General features: G+C 56.1%; 1 protein-coding gene and 1 long non-coding RNA gene across 2 annotated transcripts in view; one reads left to right on the top strand and one right to left on the bottom strand.

Annotated features, from left to right (window-relative positions):
- Positions 1 to 3,849: 3,849 nt before the first annotated feature.
- The window catches only part of HS1BP3 (HCLS1 binding protein 3), a 31,026-nt gene continuing 12,062 nt past the window's right edge, over positions 3,850 to 22,813 (bottom strand). The window contains exons 5-7 of the mRNA XM_027033266.2: positions 11,736 to 11,899; positions 10,748 to 10,862; positions 3,850 to 6,025 (exon numbers count right to left, since the gene is read on the bottom strand). Coding sequence (XP_026889067.1) covers positions 5,773 to 6,025; positions 10,748 to 10,862; positions 11,736 to 11,899 — 532 coding nt within the window. The 3' untranslated portion in view covers positions 3,850 to 5,772. The remainder of the gene's footprint in view (positions 6,026 to 10,747; positions 10,863 to 11,735; positions 11,900 to 22,813) is intronic.
- LOC128311302 (uncharacterized) lies at positions 5,812 to 15,584 on the top strand. The gene is made up of 2 exons (XR_008289654.1): positions 5,812 to 7,442; positions 8,828 to 15,584. It is a non-coding gene; the product is annotated as an uncharacterized LOC128311302 (long non-coding RNA).

The following is a 22,813-nucleotide window of genomic DNA, read 5'->3' as shown; positions in this document are numbered from 1 at the left end:
TCAGAGGCCCAGTGAGAAGACGAAGGGGTGACGGCAAGAGGGCAGCCCGGCAGCCAGCTGCCTGGGAGAGCGTCTGGGTGTCCAGAGCCAGGGCGCTGAGCAGGAAGTGTGTGGCCCCTCTAGACGACCCTCTAGGAAGGGGACGCAGCCCGCTGTTCCCCAGAACTGATCTGAGCACCGCTGACTCTCCATTTTGTGCCACAGCTTGCTCTAGAGAGTCATCTTTTAGTAAGTTTTGAAGTTTCCCTATTTAATAATGACATGCAACTTTTGATCAGGAAGTTTGGGCGTTTCAGGTGGCAGCTGCCAATGAGAGTATTCTGCCCCTGGCACGTGGAGAGTGTCCAACAAGGACCGTTCCCTCCCTGCTCCCTCCCTGACACAGACAGGGAGGAGGTGACAGGGTACTGCTGAAATACCCACAGAGGCCACAGGATGGCACAGAGGCCGTGGCTGGACAGGACAGGATGGGACAAGACAGGATGGGATGCTGCCTGCCTCACCTTGCCTCCAACACCCAACGGCTTAGAACAGGAAGTAATTTAGACCATTCCGGGCCTGCCACTGCATCGGGGAAGGGGAGGCACGATGGTCCACAGGTGGGGGGGGGTGGGGGGTGGGGCAGGGTCAGGCCACACCTTGGCCACGTGGGGAAGGACCTAGAGTTCCACATGTCACATGCCCGGTGTGTCCTGCTCCCGCCTCTGGTTACAAGCGATGTACAAAGGCTGGGACGATTAGCGGCATGTTGATTCCAGCGTCTCCCAAACCTTCCATGGTAAGTATCAAATGGCACCCGACAGGCCCTCAGAGAAGGTCTTTGCCAGGCCCCAAAGATGCAGAAATCATCACTCTGCTATCGAGTAAGTCAGCCTGCTTTGAAGGTCCCAGTCCCTTAGTGACCGTACTGGGCGGAGCAGCATCCTCCCCAAATTCACGTCCACCTGGAAGCCATGAACCACACCTTATTTGGAAACCAGGTCTTTGCAGATGTAATTAAGGTAACATGAGATCATACTGGGTTTTCTATACTGGGTCCTAATCCAGTGACTGGTGTCCTTACAAGACACAGACACAGAGAAGACACAGAAGAGATGGCCACATGAAGACAGAGTTGGGAGGGATGCAGTGACAAGCCAGGGACTGCAAGGAGTGCCAGCAACCACCAGAATCTGGAAGAAGCAGGGAAGGATTCTCCCCTAGAGACTTCAGAGAGAGTGTGGCCCCGTCAACATCTTGATTTCGGATTTCCGGCCTCCAGAACTGGGAAAGAGTAAGGTCCGGTTGTTCAGAGCCGCTCAATTTGTGATACTTTCTTACAGCAGCCGGGAGAGCTGGGCTCAGGTTGAGAGCCGGGCTCAGGTTACACCAATGCTCCGGGCTGGCAGGTGTCAGAGAGGACAGGAGACGGCGAGGAGCCTGCACAGGATGAGCAAGGGGCCTCTTTCAGCTGCATCTGCTGTTTGGGCAGGCGGCCCAAAGAACAGAACCGAGAGTCAGGGCTCAGCATGGCTCGTGGCAGATCCAGCTTTACCAGCTCATGTTTTTCCATCTTTGCATCTTTGTGCCTGGGAAAGGTACTGTAACCCGGAGGTGCTCAGGCAATGTTCGTGGGGTCTCTCACTCCCTGTGTCCCCTGAGCACCAGGCTGTGCCTCCTGCTTAGCCCTGGCCTCCCTCTCCTTCTCACTGATTGATGGCCTGATTGGCCAGTTGGGCTGGAGGGAGCTAACTCAGCTTTACTAAAAAACCAATTTAGAGGCTGCTATTTGCTGAGTTGTCAGAGAGACATCAGCGCCTCTGAAAGTTGTCAGTAGGGATTCCGCTTACTGAGGCCAGGGGCTCAGCCCATAAGCCCCGCTCCAGAAGCTGTGCTTTTATCCTGAATGCCGGCTGAGAAATGAAATCCTTCAGCTGTCTTTGGTGGCCGAGCCATGGAAAACAAGAGCCCAAGGTCAGCCACGAGAGGGATTACACTGGAACTCCAGGTTATTCTCACCGTGCTGTTTCATTCACCATGTTGTATGGAGCACAGCACCTGCCATCTGTGCTCAGTGCCCAGGTTGGGCGCTGGGCGCTGCGCACTGGGCACTGGGCTGAGGCTGCCGGTGCCTCCTGACCACCCATCCAACAGCCTGCCATTTCCCATTAGCGTCCAGCTCGTCCTGGGCAGGGGTCCCTCTGCGATGAGCTAGAGTCTGACCAGCCTATGGAATCTCCTTCAGCACGAAGAGGAAGTCAGTCTACCTGGCGCCTTCACTCGGCACTGTGGGCTACGGGGTGGGAGGGTGTCACACAGCTGAGCTAGACTGAAACCTAGACCCTTCCATGCCCAGAGCCGGATGGCTGATTTCTCTAAGGGTCCTTCATCAGTTATCCCCACCCCGAGGCCTCAGGGCATTGACAGGGAATGGTTTGGAGTGGTCAGAGTTTGCATCCAAAACTGGCCACTGAAAGGTCAGCCATTCAAAAAGCCTCTGAGTGTTGACTGTGCCCGCTCTGGACAACAAAGACCTAGCAGCACTGGGAGGCGCCTGCTGCCTGGCCGGGGCCGCCTTGCCAGGGAGAGCAGCTCCACTGCCCTTCTCTTTTCCCCAGGATTTGCTCAGCTGGACACTTGGGGAGCCGGAGAACCGAATGAACATGGTTTTCCACACGAGGCCTCCCTGCAGATTCCAGGGGCAGAGACAAACCAAAGCCTAACACTGGGTGTTTAATCTCCACACAGAGTGTATCAAGTACCATCCACGATGGCAGCTGGGCATTAAGGCCAGAGGGCCCCGAAGAGAGGCTGGACTTGTGCTGTCTTGATGCATCCAGTATGAGGACTTGAGCTGCAGGCAGCCCCCCCACCGTGCACGTGGAGGCCAGGTGAGTTCTAGAGAGTCGCAGGGACATGATCACGGGACACCAGAGCTCAGAAGGTGGGCACTTTCCAGTCAGCCCCATTGCATGGCCTGGCTGGGACAGGAGCTAGAATGGGGACTTTCCAGAAGAACTGAGCTCCTGGCTTCCTGAGAGGAACAATGCAGGAAGGGAGCGGGGCCCCTGCCACAGACGGCACATCCTGTCCGCAGGGCTCACGGGGGCTTCCTAACAAAGGCTGCTGCCCCAAACTCGACTTCTCGGTTTTCTCTGTACGTGAGCTCTCGGCTGCGGGCTCTTGGCTGTGGGCTCCTTCTCAGAAGAGCCCAACTGTTTATTCCTGGGAGCCAAGACCCCAATTCAAGCTTGGCTATGAGATCCAAAACCAAGCAGTGTGGGGAGGCCAATGTTGGCCCACAGGCTGTCCCTGCTTGGGGCCTCCCTGGCTCCTGGGGACCCATATCTAGTTCTCCAACCACTGTCAGTGTCACAGAGGCAGCTGCCCAGGACCTCTGGGGCCCAGGCACAAAGCAGCACTTCAGAATCTGAGCTCAGGCAGGAGTGTGGGGGCCAGGACAGGCTTGTGTATGGATGGAGGGGTTTATTTGGTAGGGCTGTGTGATATCAGAGAGTAAAGGGCCTAAGACCAGTCCGAGCCTGGGCCAGTCCCCACTCTAAGGAGATAGTAAGTCTGGAGAAGGGAAGGGTCTTCTTTCCAAACTGTTTCAAGAGTCCTGGCTGGCCAGTGACTGACTCAATGACCCCTACAGGGCCTGGGCTTCTAGTCCCTCTGGCTCAGTTTACACAGTGGAATCTTCCCTCTGGCCTCAACTCGCCCTACCAGGCAGCAGCCTGGAGGGCTAAGTGGAGCTGTGGCAGACCCCAGGGTCCTTCAAGGACAGCTCCCCTTGAGCTCACTGTTAATAGATGCCCTCCCCCACATTGTTCCCCCTCAGCCCAGGCACAGAAAAAGACACCAGTTGGAATGAGTCACTGACATGAACTTTATTGGATTACTGGGTGTCATCAATTCACCAGTAGGTCACAGACCCATGGTGGAGAACCAGCCACAGTTTGAGCATCATTACGGGGGACATGCACATCTTCATAAGTGTCTAGGCAGCACCAGACACAGTGGATGAACCCACACCACCCATACCACAATGGCAGGTTCCATCTGTGACCCTTTCCAGCGGGTCAGCCCCCAAGGCCTCCAGGCACCTGCCAGCTGAGCCCTCTGCCCCTATGCCACAGCTGGTGGGAGGTGGTGAGTGGGGAGCTGGCACAGGAGAGGGAACAGAGAGGCAGCCCTCACGTCGGCACTCACTCCTTCCGAGGCCTTCCGGGGTGGGGACGTGGAGGTCTGGCAGTGAAAGGGAAGTGCAGCCACCGGGGCCAGTGCCGGGCCCTGGGGAGAGCGGCCTTGGAGGCCGGGTGAGGCCAGAGGAGAAGGCATTCAGCTCTCAGACCTCACAAGTGCCGATTTCCTGTAGCTCTGGCCCAGGCTGGAGAAGGGCAGTCTTCTCAGACTGGACAGCTGACGAGGGTGCCAGGGTACATGAGACACAGCACAGGGCAGGGGGAGTGCTCCCTCCCTCCCGCCACCCCCCCCCCCCACCCCCAGCCGCCCTGCAGGACCAGGCACAGCACAGAAGCAGGGTTCTAGAGACTCTGAAGGCGGCAAGAATCCAGCTTGGCCAGGGGGCCTCCCTCAGGGCTGGCTGTTGGCCCTGATCAGGAAAGCGTTTGGGGGCCTAGCCCCAAACCCCCTTCCAATGTCTCTGTCAAGCAGGAAAAGCCAAGGGACAACAGTGGTTGTGTTTCATTAAAAACTGTGTTTCGTTAAAAACTAGTTCTGGACACAAAGAATATATCAAAAAAGAGATTCTTTGCTCTATTAAAGATCATTCACTGAGAATTTCCTGAGCGCTGTGCCATGCGCAGACCCGTGTGCCGGGGTGTGGGGCATCCAGGAGAAGTCTAAGGCACTGGCCCTGCTCCGGCACAGGGCTCCTTCTCCCTGGAAAGGCGGCCCCGACTGCTGAAAGGCCAGTGAGCATGTCCAGATCTGGGGGACAGGGGAGGCCTGGCCGCATGTGCCACTGGACAGAGTGCTCGAAGTGGCAGCCAAGAGCGTCCTGCCGAGGCCCACTGGGAGTAGAACACCCCAGCTGCAGGCCCAGGCAGAGCGCTAGAGGATGCTATGACCATTCTGCTCAGAGCTGCAAAGCTGGATACTGGCCATGGGGCCAGAGGCCCAAAAAGGCCAATGTGTGGCTAGGCCTTCCCTGGGAAAGGAGGAGGGAGGGAGACCAGCGGCTTGTCAGGCTTGAGAGGCAGGGCTGGGCCTCAGGTCTCCCTCAAGTTGGAAACATGGGAAGTTTCCATGCTGCTTATTAGCACCTGGTGACCAGAGCCAGCCCAGGGTTGGGGACACCCTGCCCAACCAAGAGCTCTTCCCGGCACCCCCTCAGCACCCATCCCCTGGGGACCTTCTCAGAGCCTACAGGTCCCCAGGAGCCACACATCCCAGGAACTCCACCCCCTCCCCCCAGGCTGGGCAGACCCTCCCTACTATGCAGTGGATACAGTTTCCTGGAGCCCCTCTGGTCTCCCTTCATCCTGGGGGCTGAGCTGGTTAGCTCTCCCTCCACAGCCACATGGCTGAGACAATTTGGGCTCCAATTCCTATGGTGACCTCTCTCTCTGTGCCCCACAGGGTTCTCCGACACTCCAGACAAAACAGAAAAGGAACAAGGTAGTAGTACAGGGGTCCTGTGACCTGGGTGGCCACCCCCGCCCCCCCTTGGGAATACAGGTCCCACCCCAGCAGGGCATGTGCCCACCTCACCACATCCCTGCAGGGGACAGGCTCTGCCAGCCCAGGGCCAGCACAGGGGTGGGAGGGTCAGAAGAGGCTGGGGGTGGCCTGGCCAGGTGCATCATGGTCCCGGATATACTGCAAGATGTCCATCTCGTCCATGGCTTGAATCTGCTGCTGCTGCTTCCGCTGCTCCGCCACAGCCTCAGGCAGGCCCGCTTTGGGGGGCACAGCTGGCTTTCTGGGTAGTGCTGGCTTAGTTGCCACTGGTGGTCTGGGCTTAGGCTGGGGCTTGGGCTCGGCCCCCAGGTTCAGAATCTGGTCCAAGTCTTCTTCAACTCTAGGGAACCAGAGGGGGAAGCCCTGAATAGAATCTCCCGCAAAGGAAGCAAGGCCCAAGGCACCCCTGGGGACTGTGCCCAGGCCCCGCCCCAACCTGGCCTTCCCCCACTCTGCCCCCGGGGAGGACTGAGGGGAGGCTTCTCTTTCCCTGCAGCCGCACAACACAGCTGGAGCAGAGCCAGCCCCTTGGCGGCCTCTGGGCCTTTTTCAGGTGGTCCCCCTCTAGACGATGGCCCTGTAGGTGGCTTGTCCTTCAACCTCTCAAGAAATAATAGCAACAGCTGCCAGATACAGAGCGCCTGCTCTGTGCCAGGCACTTTGGACATATTATCTTGTTTTATCCCCAAACCCTTTAGGGGCATGGCTGATCTCCACCCAGCAGATGTGGATGTTCAAGCCCCAGGAGGCCAAGCTACCCGCCTGAGATGACAGCATGTGACAGTGCCTGAGTCAGAATCAAGGCGTCAGACTTCAGAAGCTGAGCCCTTATCTAGGCCAAGTTCAGCCAGAGAAAGAATAAATAAGGGGCTCTGACCACTGTGGGGTGGGGCTGCCCATCCATGGTGCCCACTGAGGGCCACACGGGTGCCAGACAGCCTACTGAGGGTTAGAGCCACCATGGCCCGGGAGCTGACAGCCATCGCTGGGTGGGATTAAAGCCCACAGCAGTGTGATGGTCACACAGGACCAGCCCCAGGTACCAGATGGCAGTTAAGAAAAGCGCGCCACAACCTGGTTCTGCCCTCTTTGCCTGAGGGAGCTCCTGCTGCCAGCTCCTGGTGGAGGAACTCACTTTCTGGAGACCAGATGCATAATGCAAGACCCATTCAATCCATCCACTACCCACCCACCCATCCAATCAACATTGTGCTGAATACCTACTGCGGCCAGGCATTTCCACATTCGTTAACTCACTGAATAATCACAAGACACTGTTTGGTAGCAGGTATTAGCCCCATTTTCCAGATATGAAAGCTGAAGTACAGAGATAAAGGGCTTTGCTTGGGGCCCATGGCCAGCTTGTGAAGGAACAAGACTTGGCCTGGGGATGGGTGGGTCTCTTGGGTGTGTCTGCCCTCCTGGGGCACCAATGCAATGAAGCCCTCCCAGGTTGGGGTTTCTCCAGGGTGGAGGATCCCTCCTTATGCTGAGGCCACAGGCCCCCAAGGCCCTTCAGGTGACACTTGCTGGACCTTTTGCCTCTAAGGACCTGACCCAGACCCCTCTTGCCTCCTCAGGGAGTCCTCTTTTCCCTTGGGACTCTGTGATAACCTCCACACACCTGTGTCCCCTCGGAATTCTCCCTGGGTCAGGCTCCAGGACACTTGCTGTCCACTTTTCTGTCCCTTGACAGATGACAGTCCCATCTGGGACACAGTGATTCAGAGAAGACGCAAAGCAAGAAGAACTGCAAGGTAAGTGACCGACAGGTCTCCTCCCCTCCCTGGGCCTCATTTCCCAATTGGTGAGGGGCTGGATGAGGTCATTTCAGGGACGCTCTCGCTTCCACAAGATGCTAAGGAAGAATGCCCTGACCAGTGCTTTCACACTCTCCTTTCGGCTGGGCAGAGGGAGGACAGCACACTCTCCTCCCGTTCCCAGGGGCACAGCAGCCTCTAGCCTGCCCTCTGGGGGAAGCTGTGCACTGTTCGGTCTGATCTGGAACCACAGCAGGAGACCCAGGTTTGGGGGGGGGGGGGGGAGGGTCTGGTAACACTGTCCTGGGGGCTTTCACGGAGTTACATGGAAAATTCCCATTGAAATCCAAGGGCCGATGTTTGAATTCCTAAATGAGGGTTCCTGGCCCTTTACATGCTTCTTCAGCCACCGACCAGCAGAAATATCCAGATAGGTGCGGCCCACACCTGGGCCAAGTGTCTCAGGATATCTCAACAGGCCTCATTCGGCCAGGCCGGGGTCAGGGAGGGAGGGCACAGGTGCAGGAGGCAGAAGGCCCAGGTTGGGGTGGGGGGCTTGCATAGGCCACTTGGCTTCTCCACATTTCGGTGTCCTCATCTGTAGGATGGTGATGGTGGCATCACCCAGCAGGGCTGCAGAGCCACTGTGTACCCAGAAGCACAGCACTGCGCCCACAGCACAGTCCCATTCTGCTCCTGCTACTCCATCAGGGGCCTCAGGTCCACTTCATCACCTCCACTTCCCTGGTCCTCAGTCTCCTCATCTGTAAATGGGATCCAGCTCAGACATCAGCAGGGCTACGAAGAGGCCTGTCTGAGCGTGGAGCGCCCGGCACAACCGTCCCCTGGAGGGGCTGCCTGCCAAGTACCAGCTGCCAAAGGAGCTCTGGGTCACCCTGCCTGCTTCCTGGGTCAGCCTCCCATGGTGGGGGACACACCCCGAAGGGAGAATTCAGAGCTTCTGTGGATGGCAGAGAAGTTGAGCAAAAGGTGTCCTCCCAGCCCAGACCCAGAGGGACCAGCCCAAGCCAGGCCTTCAAAGAGAGGCAGCTGTCCCGGGTTTGAGGTGATGCCAAGAAGTGTAACCCAAGGCAGGCAGCTCCTGACAACCTCAGCTCACACGTGCCCCGGCTCCCTGCAGGCAACACCCTCCTGGGGCAGGTGCTGGTTCTCCCTGCATCTTCCACAGGAGGCTGGAGCCCAGGAAAAGCTCAGAGGGACTGAATTATCCATACCCTCGGAACTGATCAGAAGCTTCTCTGAGGTGGCAGTCACACTCGGACGACAGGGGGCTGCAGGAGCACCCCTTTCCTCGTGGGCTCCCTGAGCCACGGCTAGAAATAGGTTCCACTAAGGCACGGTTCAGCTTTCTTCTCTTCCAGGCCCTGCTAGTGCAAGGTCAACCACGGAGAGGCTGTGGGGAGTTCTGAAGACCCCAGTCCCACCTCTCCTCCCCAGGCCCCTGCAGAGGACAGGCCTTGGTTAAAGACCACACCTGGAAGCCTCCCACTGGTGTGGCTGCACAGCTGGAGGGAAGTGGGGGCTTATCCGCATACTGCCGGGCACGCCACTCCGTGCCACTTCGTGCTAGCTGACGGCCGTGACAGAATGAACGGATGGGTGACGCCATCAGTGAATGAATGAGGTGTAAGAAGTTTGCTATCAGGAACCCCGATCACTGCCTGGATAGTCACGGAGCCAGCACAAAGCAGAAGAAAACATGGCTCCCGCTCTCAAAAAGTCAGTTCTCTGTCACCAGACGTCTGGCAGAGTGAAGGCAGGGCTGCAGGACTCATGTTCTCTAAAGCAGTGGCTCCCAGAGTGCTCTGTGGGACGCCAAGAGACACCACAGAGGAAAAAGTCCCAGGGACCAACAAGAATGTGAAATGCTACATGGTATTTCCCACTCATGCCCACAGAGTCCTGCTTAACAACGGTACTGCCCAGCTGTCTGGCCACAGAACCCCTCTAAAGGGAGCACGGAGTTCTGAAGAACATGGGTCGGGAAGTGCTGGTGTCATGGATTTAGAATAGGCTGTGCCAGGAAAGTCACACTGCAATGGCCTCCCTGGGTCACGCAGGGTCCTGGAGGTGGCAGAGCCTCCCTGGGCAGGGCACACCAGTGGCAGCAGGGCCCTGCCACCCTCCCTGGGGCTGACTCTAGTGCTCTGCTTCCCTGTGCCTCAGTTTCTCCTCTGAAGATGTAACGACCCCAGCTTCTCCCAGCCTGTCGGGGTTGTCAGGGGTAAGGACACAGGATGACAGTGAACAGATGCCAGGGGCCATGGGGAGATGTACAGACAAGAGGCCTTCGCTGTGACTCAGGTTTGGTGGGCATTCACGGGGCTAACAGCCCGAGACTGCTAACGAGGGTGCAGATGACAGCCTTCCGGAACCACATGCCCCGGCTCCACGTAACCGTTCTTGGAAAGAGACGGCTCGGCTTCCTGTAAATCGCCGAGCACAGCCACATTCTGGGGGCACAGGTGACCCAACAGAGACGCACAATTACCAGGCATGCTCCGAAGTCCAGGGAGAGCTGCTGGCCCAGGGTGGGAGGCAGATCTCCCAGCCTCTCCTCCAAGTATTTAGAGAGTCCTTGGAAGGAACGGGAGGACAGGGCATGGGCGGTGTGCTGGATTCCGATCCTGGCTCTGTCCCTGGGGAGCTGTGGCCTTGGGCCAGTCACCTTTCCCACACTCTGTTCTCTAAAATGGAGATAAGAGCACCTATGTCGGAGGCTGGAGGACTGACTGAGGCAGTGTGCAAAGTCCAACACACTGATGCCTGGCACACACTCTGGAAGAAGGAGCCCCCCATGGAACAGACTAAGCCTCGCTCTTTCTTTGGAGACCTGCTGATGGGACCCTGCCGGGTCCGGCCACTGTCCAGCACATCTGTGCTCCCTCCCTCCGGGAGAGCTGCGAGCTACCAAGAGTCCGTTTGAGTTGTTCCCAAACCTATTTATGCCAGCTACACTTGCTCTTGCGACTACCTAATTTGATTATTCTTCACATAAACTTTTAAAGTATGAGTGTGAAAAGGAAAAGAAAAAGACTTGCATTCATGAAGTCCTTTCTGGAACTTGCTGAGCTGCCCTGGGCTGCTAACCACCCCCACCCCCTGCCCAATCCCTGCCACTGCCCCCTGGCCGGCACCCATTCATAGGCTCCTGCCTCTGATGAGCCAAGACTGCCTCCTTGGAGGCCAAAGCTGGTGAGATGCTCCCACACTGAGATGGGTCCCTGGCTCCGTCCAGGTACTCTCAGAGCAGGAAGAGCACCGCTGGGGGCAGGTGGTACCTGAACAGCTCCGGGTGGGGCGTGGGCCCTCCACTCATATGGGCGGCAGGCAGCAGTAAGGGGTCACCCAGGGGGACAGCGCCGCCGAGATCAGGATCTTCAAACAACTTCAGGGCTGTGGGGAAGGCAGGAGCAGAGTGGTCAGAGGAAGTCCTGGCCCATCCTCAGCTGCCAGAGGGGGACAGGGTGGAGATGGCCTGGCCCAGCCAGGAGACAGTGAGCAAGGGACAAGGCAGAGCACAGAAGAACCAGAGGAATGGGCCCAGGTGGGGGCAGGAAGGAAGCAAGGGACAGGTGCTCAGAGGCTGCCCTACAATTGTCAGGGGATGTCCGGTCTCCTGTGGGAGTCCTGAGGCCAGGACTGTGTCTTTCTCATCCATGTGTTCTCAGGCTCAGCAGAGCCTGGCCCCAGAGGGTGGTCACCAAGTGCTGGGTGCATCAATGGGGAGCATCTACTCTCCACCCTGAATGAGAAGCTGGGTGTGATGAGGAAAGATCAGACCTATGGACAAATACAGAAGTTCCCAGGCTACTCAGCTTTCCCCTTTCCAGTTCTGCACAGGACCCTTCCGTGGGGTCTATGCAGGCAACACAAAATCTCTCATCACAATCCAAATTGTACAGAGTCACAGCACAGCTAGGGTGGCTGTGTCTACTTTCCAGCCGGTGGCCACACCTAGCCCCGGAATGACAAAGATGCTTTTGCACCAATCACAACCCATACTTCTCAAGTGATAAAGATGACCACCCTCCTCTTCCACAGGATGAGGACAATAAACATACAGCCCTGGAATGTTCCAGGCTATGGGGACACAAAGCACAAGGCTAGATTTCTCCAGCAGAAAATCTCCATAAGCTGAGTATGTACCATGTTGAAACAGGACAACGAGGAGATTTCCATCATGCTCCCGTGTGGTAGGTCCAAAGCCATTGACAGAGGCTGGCTGGGTCACCAAGAGGAATGGGAACACCCAGAGGCTCTACTTACGGTCCTTGAGGGGCATGTCCTCTGCGGGGCCCTTGGGGGAGGAGAGCTTCGGAGCTGGGCCAAAGAGCCCCTCCTCAGGGTCCACCTCCTCATCAAAGATGGTGAGTCGGGGTGAGGGTTTGGGCTTCATGGCTACTTCTGGGCGTTTCTTGGGCTTCTTGGAGCTAGGGAATCAGACACAGCTCTAGGTTAGGACTTCTGATGAGAGCCCCAATGGCCAGCAGGTGGCCTGGTCAGAGGCTGGGTGAGTTTGAGCTCATGTCAAGAAGGAACTTTCCAGTGCCCTGACAGTGGAGACGTGAGACCCTGCTACTGGAAGTGGCTGAGCCCTGTGCCCCAGGAACCACTGATGTCAGGATGTGTGGGAAGAGCAGGTGAATGAGTGAGCCAGCAGACTGCCAGACAACTCCCAGCCCTGGAGGGCTACCCAGGACTCAGGCCTGTATGCATGGTCACAGGTCAGAGAGGCTGCTCTCCTTCTGGAGGCTGCAGGGGTCAATGCCCATAATGCTCCCAGGGGCCAGGCTCGGAGTCACTGCACAGCCCTTTGGAAAGGGGGCTGGACACAGACCTCAGGGCCTGGACCCGGGGAACAGCAGAAAGCAGCCTTGGTAAATGCTCCCTCGTTTCCTCCACACACACACACAATCTGCTGGGTGTTGGAGGGCAGGGTGCTCAGAGGCGACCATCCACACGCTCTGGATGTGGACTTCTGGTAGAATCTCAGGCTCCAGCTGAGATGGGAGAAGCTATGAAAGCTGCAAACGCACCTGCTGGAGGCTCCCACACCCAGGACGGAGCACACCTACACGCTCAGTGCCAAGGCCCCCTCATGGTCTTGTGCTCTCGGCCCCTCAAGGTGTCCCAGGAGCAGGAAGGAGATTCGGGATAGGGTGAGGATAAGGGGCTCGGTCCTACTGCTCTTTGGGAGAAAGTGGCACAGGTCAAGGACAAGATGGAGAGCAGAGACTCAGCAGCAGGGCTGTGCCCCACGTGCCCCAGTCCCTGCTCTCTCTCCATCCTGGGCACATCCAGACAGGCTCATGTCACAGGCCACCTGGGACTCGTCTCTGCTCTGGCGCCACCCCAGGCTCTGCTTGTGGTGCTGGGCAAGGTGAAAGGGGCCTGGCCTCTTCCCTCCTCACAGCAAATACTTCCCAGAAAACTTCAGGCGTGCCATGGCACACACCTTGAAGGGCCAGTTCAGCTTTAATGACCCCTGGGAAGTGGGTACCAAAGACAGGCCATGCCCCTCGTGGCAGGCCAGCCAGAGACAGCTCTAGCCGAGACCTGCTGAGTCAGAACCCTGGGGCCAGCCCAGGAAGCTGTGTTGGAGGTTTTGTGGAGCCTGGGGCCTGTGGGCTCTGCCCCACTGCTTCCCTCAATCACCTGACAGCCACCCCTGAGCTGGCCCTGCTCCTGGATCCTCTGCCCCATCCGCACCTGACCAGGGAGGGCAGGGCTGAGGCCTTGCCACCTGCGGCACTGCCCGCAGGTCTGCCCTGCTCAGAAACTAGCAGGCCCTGAAAGAGTTCCTTAGGAAAGCAAGCCCAAATCCTCCTCCAGCACACAGGCCCCCAGCGGCACAGGGGAAAGAGGCCTCCCGTGGACCAGAAACCAGAGGGAACATGGAAAGAAGGGGACTGTCTGAAGAACAAAGCAAGTGCGAGAGAACAATCGTGACTGATTACGTCTGGAGAAGCCCTGCAGATTTCAACAATTTCCCTCCTTACACCTACTTCTGGTTCTGAGAGCACAAACTAGGCCTGACTTTCCTGCTATGTTCGTTTTCCTCTCAGATTGGATGAATGTTCTTGTCTTTTCTTCCTGAAGACATTTCTGATCTTTTGTTGCCTTGAACTGAAATTAACTGAATCTGTGGCACATACGACTGTTCAGCTGGGGACCATCTGTATTCCACCCCGTTATTCCACACAGGCCATCGGTCTGTCTCCCCAACTCTCCCCAACTGTCTCCAGGGGAGACAGTGAATAAGGAGGAAATATGGAGCTTTGACAGCTGAAAGCCCCAGGGGCCTGCCCTCACTGGCTCCCAAACTTTAGTCTCTGGGACCCACAATGTGCCTGGTCCAGAGCAGACACTCAATAATATTGGCTGAAAGAATGGAAGGATGGACGGAGGGATGGATGGATGGATGGAAGCAAGGAAGGAAGGAAGGAAGGGGAAAGAGGGCAAATGAATAGATGGATGGACACACTGGTGACAGTATAGCTCTTATTCAGACTTATTTCTGCCTACTCCCCCAGGAGGAGTGGAAAGAGTGAAGAGAGGTGGTTCCCAGCACCAGTCTGAGACAGAGAATATAAGCTTCACTCTTCCAGAGCTGGCAGGCAGGTCAGCTGGTCTCCTCATCTGCCCTCAGCCACCCTGTAAGCAGCTCAGGCATTCACTCCGAGTGCCCTCTGTGACCCAGCACTGGCTAGACACCTCCCTTGTGCAAGATCCTGGGCAGGGCAGTTAGACCTGCCACGGTCCCCAGAAGCTCACAGCTAAAAATCGGAGATATATAAACCAATCATGACCACACAGAGCAACAGTTCCAGAACACGCAGAGCACAGAGGAAGGAGCCCACCCAGCTCAGGGGGTTCCCAGAGGAGGCGAGGCGAGGCGATGTAGATGTGGACCCAGGCAGAGGGAATGAGGCCTCCAGCTGTGGGGGGTCTGCCAGGGGCATGACTCAGGCATGACTATGAACCAGGTCCCCACGGCAGCTTGGCTCGTGATCCACGAAAACGATCAGTCTTGGCCTGGGGGAGTGCCGCAGTGTGACGAGGAGACAGGGTCAGGGAGAACATCAGAAGGCAAAAGCGCTCCTAGAAAATGTGGACCGTGAGGTGATCAGTGGGCAGAAGGGGCGTATCCAGAATGATACCAGATTTCTGGCTTCTGGGACAGGGTCAGGAATGTCATGTGTGAGGTGAGTCTCCAAGCCGGGTTTCTTCCTTCGCTCACAGATCATGTGGGCGCGGACTCAAGCTGCACACACGGGCCATGGCCCCCGCCCCCCACCATCCCTGCTCTGCCCCTGCTCTTCCTGCGTCCACCTGGCTGTCTGTGAGATGCACCTCCCCACTGTGCTGCACCTGCCAGTCCTGCCTCTGCACCCACATGGTAAAGGATGCCCCGCCTGTTCTTTCACCAGTTTAGTCTCCTGTCACCAGGGATGGGGCAATGGGGCAACTGGGCCCTGAGCAGAGAGGTGTGCCATAGACAGACCTGCTCCTGCCTTCCTGGCGGGCACAAAGGAGGTCACCTGAACTTGTGCAGGCTCTGGCGCAGCACGGGTGGCGGGAGGTGGGGGGCAGGCTCCCTGGATGGGTGCAGGCATGGGGAAGAACATTCCTGTAGCATGCAGGCGTGTGCGTGGACAGACATCAACTCTCCTGCACTGCGTGCCTGATGGAAGACAGATGTCCAGACCAGGCCGCACTCTGCAGGCGGATGTGGTGCAAACGTTGAGACGGAGGTGGCAGACGCTGAGGCTGACGGCCCTGCTCACGTGGCTCAGGCAGTTCTGGTGACAGTGACAGACACATGACAGTAGCCTCCCCTCTGGCCACTAAGGGGGCCCATGTCCATGTTCCGGATGCACCTGCCCCCCCCAGCAGACCACCGATGGGCACCAGCTGCCCAGGACCTGCATCACTTGAGTTACAGGAGCATCTCCTGGACTAAACAGAAGGCCCTTCTGAAGCCAAGACTCACAGACAACATGACTTACCTTCAAAGCCAGGGTGACACTTAACCAAATAAGGAAATTAATCTCCTCTCCAGTCATACAATTTTCCTGCTTTCAAATAAAGCATTTTTCATTTTTTAGTTTTAAATTCAGTTTCTATTGCATTTAGAGAAAATTCTGAATGCCAATAAATACACTTTTGCGAAGCTTATTCCGGGACAATGCTATTTGCAGCAGCACCAGGTCTCGGGGCTTCCACAGTGGCCCGATCATCAGGGCAGTGCAGGTCACCGAGGAGAGGCTGTCACCCCACGAACCGGACCGGCGTCCCCCAGACAGGAGCTTCAGGGAAGCGCTGGATGGGGAATGAGCAGAGTCGGGAAAGCTGTGTTCCAGGCAGAGAACAGCTCTGTGAAAATGCTAAGGTGAAGGAGGAGAGTCTGAGGGGAAGTTGGGGCCACAGCCTAAAAGGCCTGGGGAAGATTCTGGCCTTTCTGTTCCCGGGGAGGAGCACTGGAGGGGTTGGGGGGATGCAAGGGAACCCATGTTCGGCCTCAGGCCAGTCATTTCACTTCCCTCATCTGTTTCCTTGTCTGTTAAATGGGAACGAGGAATGCTCTGGAAGCTGTGTGTGGAGCCCACGTGCAGGCTGGCCCAGGGCACAGCAGAAGCCTGTGATCACAGGTGCACTTGATACTGTCCAGGGTCACGTCATGTTTCGGCCCAACAGACTTCATTCTGGGCCCTAAAAAGTAAACAGGGCCTGCCTGGTAAACACCCATCATCTGCTGTAACCCCAGAGTCACCCTCAAGGATCTGTTTCTCAACAGCCATAGCCTGACTGTCCAGGCCACTGGCCCCACCTGGCGGACCAGGACTTCAGTGACTCCCCCTCCCTTCTGGGTTTGTGCGTGAGGACATTCCTCCTTTATGCACTGGGGCCAAACACTGTCCCTCACCTGCCATGGCACCCACACCACTGGCTGCACCCAGTGGAAAGCAAGGACCCAGCTCTGGCCACATCCAAAACGGCCCTGCAAGACTGAATATACAAATGGGCAGCCAGCAGAGTGTACGGAAGACGGAACTTTGTCCCACCACCTGCAGCGACCAGCCCAGGAGACCAAACCCCCAAATACCCGCCCAGCATGCAGGATGCCCCTTTTCCAGTTAGCAGCCTCCCCTGCCAACAGCCTCCAGTCGGGGCACACCTGTGCCTTCTCTTTTCCCACCAAGAATCGCTCCTACTCCCAGCGTGCCTTTGAGCCTCTGCTAAATGCAGGTCCTGGTGGTGGACCCCTCCTTTGCTATGGCCAGTTCTGAATCAAGGCCCTTGCCTGGTCTCACCTGGGAGGCCTTGGTTTATTCCCACATCCCCGATGACACCCGAAATGTTGACATGACCAGTGGGACCTGGCAGTCCCTGCAACTGAGCAACCCCATCACCCCTAACACCCAACATGGAGAACGCGTGGACAAGGGTCGTGAGGCTGGCACCCTGGCATGGATTCAGTCTCAGGCTGGGGGTAATGGGTGAATTCCTGGGCCAGTGGTCAGGGGGCTGGAGCTCCCACCAGGAAGGTACATGGCTGTGTGGTCTTGGCTCCTCAGTAATATCCACGAATAAACAGTGGATTTGCCTTCAAGTCCCTCACAGTTTAAAGGCTCTGGTTTTTTTGTTTTTGTTTTTTTTTAAGGTTTTATTTTGAGAGACAAAGCAAGTAGGGGAGGGGCAGAGAGAAGGAGAGAGACAGAATACCAAGCAGGTTCCGGACAGCAGGCTCCGGACTGTCAGCATGAAGCCTGACGTGTGGCTCGAACCCACAAACCGTGAGATCATGACCTGAGCCAAAACCAAGAGTCAAACACTTAAGCAACTGAGCCACCGGGGCGCCCCAAAGGCTCTGTCGTTTTAATGCTCTTACTCGGGGGCTGCCACAAGAGTTCTAGGCAGCCTGAGGCAGGGGAATGACAGGCATGAGCTCTCAAGGTTCCGTCCCCAGGGAGTCAAGCAACCATTCAATTCCATCAAGGACAGCCAATGAAGCCCCTGGCTCGAGACCAAGGCTGCGGGAGGCATCCCTCTAACCTGGCTGCAGCAAGTCTGACAGGCTGTACCAGGTGACCCGGCAATTAGGTAAGTGCTGATGTTTGCGTAACACAACAGGAAGTGGAAAGGCTGCCTTTAGTTCGGCTTACACAAACCAGCACAAAGCAAATCTGAAATACTGATAACATTGTACCAGGGTAATTTCTTGTACTTCTCATTTTATTCTTCCTGTCACTGGGACTTTGTCTTTAATTTATAAAAACAGAAACTGCCCAGTGCCCTCCAGCTGGTAAAGGGGCACCTCTGGGCTTTGAACCCGGCACCGTGTGCTTCTGATTCTGCTCTGGGGTGTCCGCACATCTAGCTTTCCCAGTGGCTTTCAAACCACGCTCTAAGAGGCCCGGACCTTCTGCAGAGCCACTCAGGGCCACGTGCGAGGTGAGCTGAGGCTAAGGGGGCAGAGATCCAGTCTCCCTCTAGTCCTGTCCCAACCAGGCCAACCCTACCTCACTCTGTTTTATATATATCGAGGCTCTGTAGGAGTCTTCTCTTGAACTGAAATTTTTGCTACTGAAGGAAAAAAGGGAAGCACTGTCACATGGTGCACTCAGCCCAGACCGCGCACCGAAGCAGATGGGGAAATGGACGCAGTGCTGCTCTCACGGGGGACGTGCTGCAATCGATCAGTGGGACGGCTCCAGGGTGCAGCTGGGGGTGGCTGTCACCATGCTCCTCATTGATTTTGGTTCTGGGCCAGGCCGCGGCTGAGTGCTGTCTGCTGAGGTACAGGACAAGGCCCCACTGTGACCAGGAACAACTGCCCTCTGGCAGGTGGTGGGTGACAGGAGAGAAAGCCTGAGAGCTGGAAAGGGCGGGGGACTGAGGGCAGCAGGATGGACCCCTGAACTCACCCTTCTGGAAGCCCCAGTGGATGGCAGAGCTGTGGCCGGAGGGCCTGCTGCTCCTGCGTCGTTTCCTTCCCACCATATCCAAGACTGTCATCAACTTTGGTTTCTGGGGCTTCTCAAACGTGAACTTCCCTGTGAATCACCTAAAGGGCTCCTTAAAGCCCAGGTCTGAGGGCACTTCTCACAAGCTCCAGGGCGAGACTCCCAGCGGGGCCTGCTGTCCTAGGCAGGGGCCAGAACATTAAAGGGATCCCAGGCCCGTGAGTGAGGTGGCCGAGGAGAAGCAGCTTCTGAGGTCAGGTACCTCACCAGGTATGGCTGGGGCCACCTGCATAGCCCCTCCACAGCCCACCTTGGAGGACATCTCACTTCCAAATCTCAGAACTAGTTTCTCAGATGGAGGAGTCTGCTAACCTTATTGTGGTTTATTTTGTAATTTATACGTGCATTAAATCATCACATTGCACATCTTAGGCTCATACAATGTTATGTGCCGATTAGGTCTCAATAAAGCTGGGGCACAAATAAGTAAATCCCCAACTAGAGCAAATCTGGGGGTACCAGGCAGTGCGCTAGGAGGTTTTCAAAACCACACAGTCATCCCAGAGGAGTGACTTTATCCAAATATAAGGAGTAAAACATTTTTATACTAAGACACATATGACTCTTCTATGAAGATAAGGCAAAATTTGTATAAATAATTATGACAAAATATGTGATTCACTCCAAAAAAAACCGTCCAGCTTCACCACTTGAGGCCATGCCCAGTGCAGTGGGGGCTGGCTCCCCCTCCTGTGAGCAGAGAGCAGGAAGCCTGGCCTTAAGAGAAGGCATGTTCATGCAGGAACCAGCCTGTCCCTTGGGGAGCTGAGGGTCCTCAGGGACCTGGGGCTGTAGGGGGGCTCACTGGGCACTGGAGGAAGAGGTGAGAGGCAGAGGACCTCTCGGATGAGCAGGGTTTAGAAAAGCAAAAACGCCTTCCCAACAGAGAGGTATTAAGTCCCTAAAGAATTCTACATAACCGAGTAGCACAACTGAGGCCCCTGGGCAGAAGCTTCCAGGGCCTTGCTCTGGGGCAGTTATCTGGGAGGAAAAACTCCATACGTGATAAACTTCCTCACTGCCTGTAACAGCAAAAACGTACGGAAACCACCACAATGCCTCAGGCAGGCCTGGCAAAGCCATGTGCAGGGCATTGACCAACAGACTAGCACAGGATTAAGAATGTAGAAACCTATTTGCTGATCTGGAAAGACCCAGTACATATGCTGAAAAAAAAAAAAAGAGCAAATTATAGAGCGGTGTACACAACATCACCCCATTCTGGTATTAAAAATGTATATCCAAAAGCTATACCTCCATGGCAAAAGGCCTTTTTGCTGTGTTTTCAATTTTTCTGTACTAATCTGTATTATTCAAGTTACAATTAAAAATGGTTTTAACAGAGTGTTTCCAGCGGAAGGCAGAACTATTACAGTAGAACTCCACCTTTCGCAAATGTGTGAAGTCTCTACAATAGAGTTAAATATGAAAATGACGCAGGACGTGGAAAGCGACTGTGAGAGAATCCACCGTGAAAAGCACAGCATAAAAGGCATGTGTGCTGTGCATGCAGTGATGTGGGTCACGCGGGGACACAAATGCCCAAAACCCTGTGAGCAGCAGGAGAGCGGCAGAGTTGTGATGGGCTGAGTGAAAGCTCTTTCTATCTTTAAGCACTTTCTACTGGTGTAGCAAGTCGTCTTCTCCCTAATCAAAATCAGGTTTAAGAGACAAAGAAAAGCCCGGGCAGTCCCTGCACGGGGCTTTGTGCTGGCGACCTCCCCCCCTTCCGGCAGTCCTGTGGTGGAGCGACAGCGCCCCACCGGGTCCAAGGCAGGAAGGACTCACGCCTGTCAAACGTGGCTGCTCTGGAAAGCCAGGCCCAGATGGGCACTGGGGGTGGGGGTTGGTGCACATCTGGGATAGCGGGTGCCGCATCTGCAGAGGAACTGAGGGCAGGGTGGGGCATGTACATGCTAAGTGTAAGTCTCCTGCAAAAACCAGAATGCTCCCCACTAAAGGGCAGGGGGGACAGCACTGTGCAAGAGTCAACAGGCCCACCTGGGTGCCCTCGCAGAGGCCAAGGGGGAAGCCTGAGTTCAAGGTGGGGCTCTGCCACATATGTATGAGGCTCAGCCAAGTGCCTGCTCAACTCTCCTCAGTTTTCCCATCTGTGGATAATCCCAGGCCCTGCCCACCTCCCAGACTGCAGAATGACTGGAACCGAGGGACGGTGCATGCAAGGGGAGGGCACTGAGTCCTGACTCTGCCTTTTGTGGTTGCATGAATTTGGATGAGCTACTTGTCTCCAAACTTCAGCTTACACACACACACACACACACACACACACACACACACACACACACACACAAACACACAGAGCCTGATGCCTCTACTGGCTTCCTAGAGTACCATTTCCCAAACCAGACCCACACAGGTCCTGAGAGCAAGGTGATGTGTCATGACCTTAAAAACAAAACAACAACAGAAATAGAAGTATCTATTCACGAGAATGGGAATCAGTTCTTGGCATTTACCAAGCTCTCAAAAAATGTTAGTTTTTACTTTTCCTGATGGGACCAACAGAACTGACCACTGTCACACCAGTCATTAAAGGAAAAATTAGCAGGAGGTCTTATTAGACCTCTGGGATCCCTTTCAGATGCTAAGCTTTCCCAGGATTCAGAAATCAGCAACCCCCACCCCTGCCACCCCCGAGTGCAGAGCTGGGGACAGTGCTGGGGGCGGGGGGGGGGGAAGGGGGGGGAGAGGGGGTGGTCCCAGATGGCTGACACATCTCCCGACAATCTGCTACTGAAATAAGTAGAAAATTCAGGGCGGCCCTTGCCAACCCCAAAGAGCATTTTCCTACCCAAAAAAGGAGCCGCTTTGCTAAGCATGACCCTCAGCCAAAGGCTGGCGCAAACCACCAAAGTCCTTCTCTGTTTGGCTTTACGTGTGGTTACTCAGAACAACAGAGAGCATGAGTTCAAACAAAGCCTTATCTTTACCAAAATAAAGCCCAAGAAGGGCCTGCAGGTTGTGCAAGGCTGATAAGGAGTGCCTGTTACAAACTGTTCCCCAAATAACCTCACTGCCTCTTCCACAGGGCCGCTGGTCCCTCATCCAGGTCAAGGTGGCCATGGAGGGCCAGGGGGACCTGACTCCTGGGCACCAAGGCGCTGCCCGACTTCTGGCTCTGGTGCCGTGTCTCCCAGAGCACCAGATCTTTCCCAAGAGTGAACCCTTGTCCCCTGTAGGCTGGTCTCACGGGGGCCCTGCAGCCACCCCTCTTGTGTGTGCCCAGCCTCACATCCCCTCCAGGAGAGGAAAGCTGGCGGATGGCGGGCAGAGTTTTCTGGACTGTGATTTTCATGTCATTTAAGTGGAACTTGCCCCTCCCTAATTTCTGGAACAGGACCTGCGAGACGGGCCTCCCTCGTCTGTTGGCTGAACTTCAATCTCTCACCAGGGCAGAGGGAGTGTCGCTGTGGGTGTGCGGCTGGCTCTGCGGAGGTGTTGGGGCAGCAAGCTGGCACCATGAGAAGGGCGGTCGCCACAAGAGCCCTAAAGAGAGGTGCTGGCAGTGCTCTATTTTCACTGCAGGAAACTGACAAGGGTAAACTGCCAGGGATACACGCTGGCAAGTGGCAGAGCCAGGATTCAAGCCCAAGCAGTCTAGTCCACACCACAGTCCGGGGCCCTGAACTGGATTTGAATCCCAGTACCATTATTTACCAGCTGTCTGGCCTTGTGCATGGCACTCAGCCTCTGCGGGCTTCTGTTTCTTTAATCTGTAAAACGTCCCATTTTACAGCATCTGCTTGCAGGCAGGGCATCAATGAGGCACAGTATGTGAAGTGCAAAGTACAAAGCCCCGTGTGTGGTAGGTGCTCAGAAACACCTAGGAGTTCCCACCTTGCTTCTCGCAGGTTTGGGCCAAGCAGCGGTGAGGGCCCTCGAGTGGCTGAGTCTGTCTGCTTGGGAGGCCCTTCCCACACACCTCAGCCTGTGCCCATCAGACAGGCCTTGGGAACAGATGTCTCTCTGGGCTCATCCTGCCTGTGGTCCCCTACTCCCAGCACAGGGTGGTCCTGCAGTGGGGGCTTGGGAGCAGCTCAGTGACTGGCTAAGGCAGTCAGAGGGCCAGGAAAGGAGAAGGAATCAGATGACAGAATCAGGACACTAAGGGACCACCAAGACCGCAGCTGGATTACCTCTTCCTCTCCAGCCAGCGTACGTGTGTATGCACCTGTGTGCATGTATGTGCATGTAAAGGGGACACAGCTGACTGGCTAGGGGACCCCAGGGCTCACTCTACCTTCTTCATCACACAGTCAGCACCCTGAGGGTTATCAGTCTCCTCCACCCATGTAA

Source organism: Acinonyx jubatus, chromosome A3 (genome assembly GCF_027475565.1).
Source record: "Acinonyx jubatus isolate Ajub_Pintada_27869175 chromosome A3, VMU_Ajub_asm_v1.0, whole genome shotgun sequence".
Lineage (NCBI taxonomy): Eukaryota > Metazoa > Chordata > Mammalia > Carnivora > Felidae > Acinonyx > Acinonyx jubatus.
This window is presented reverse-complemented; position numbering and strand designations above follow the sequence as displayed.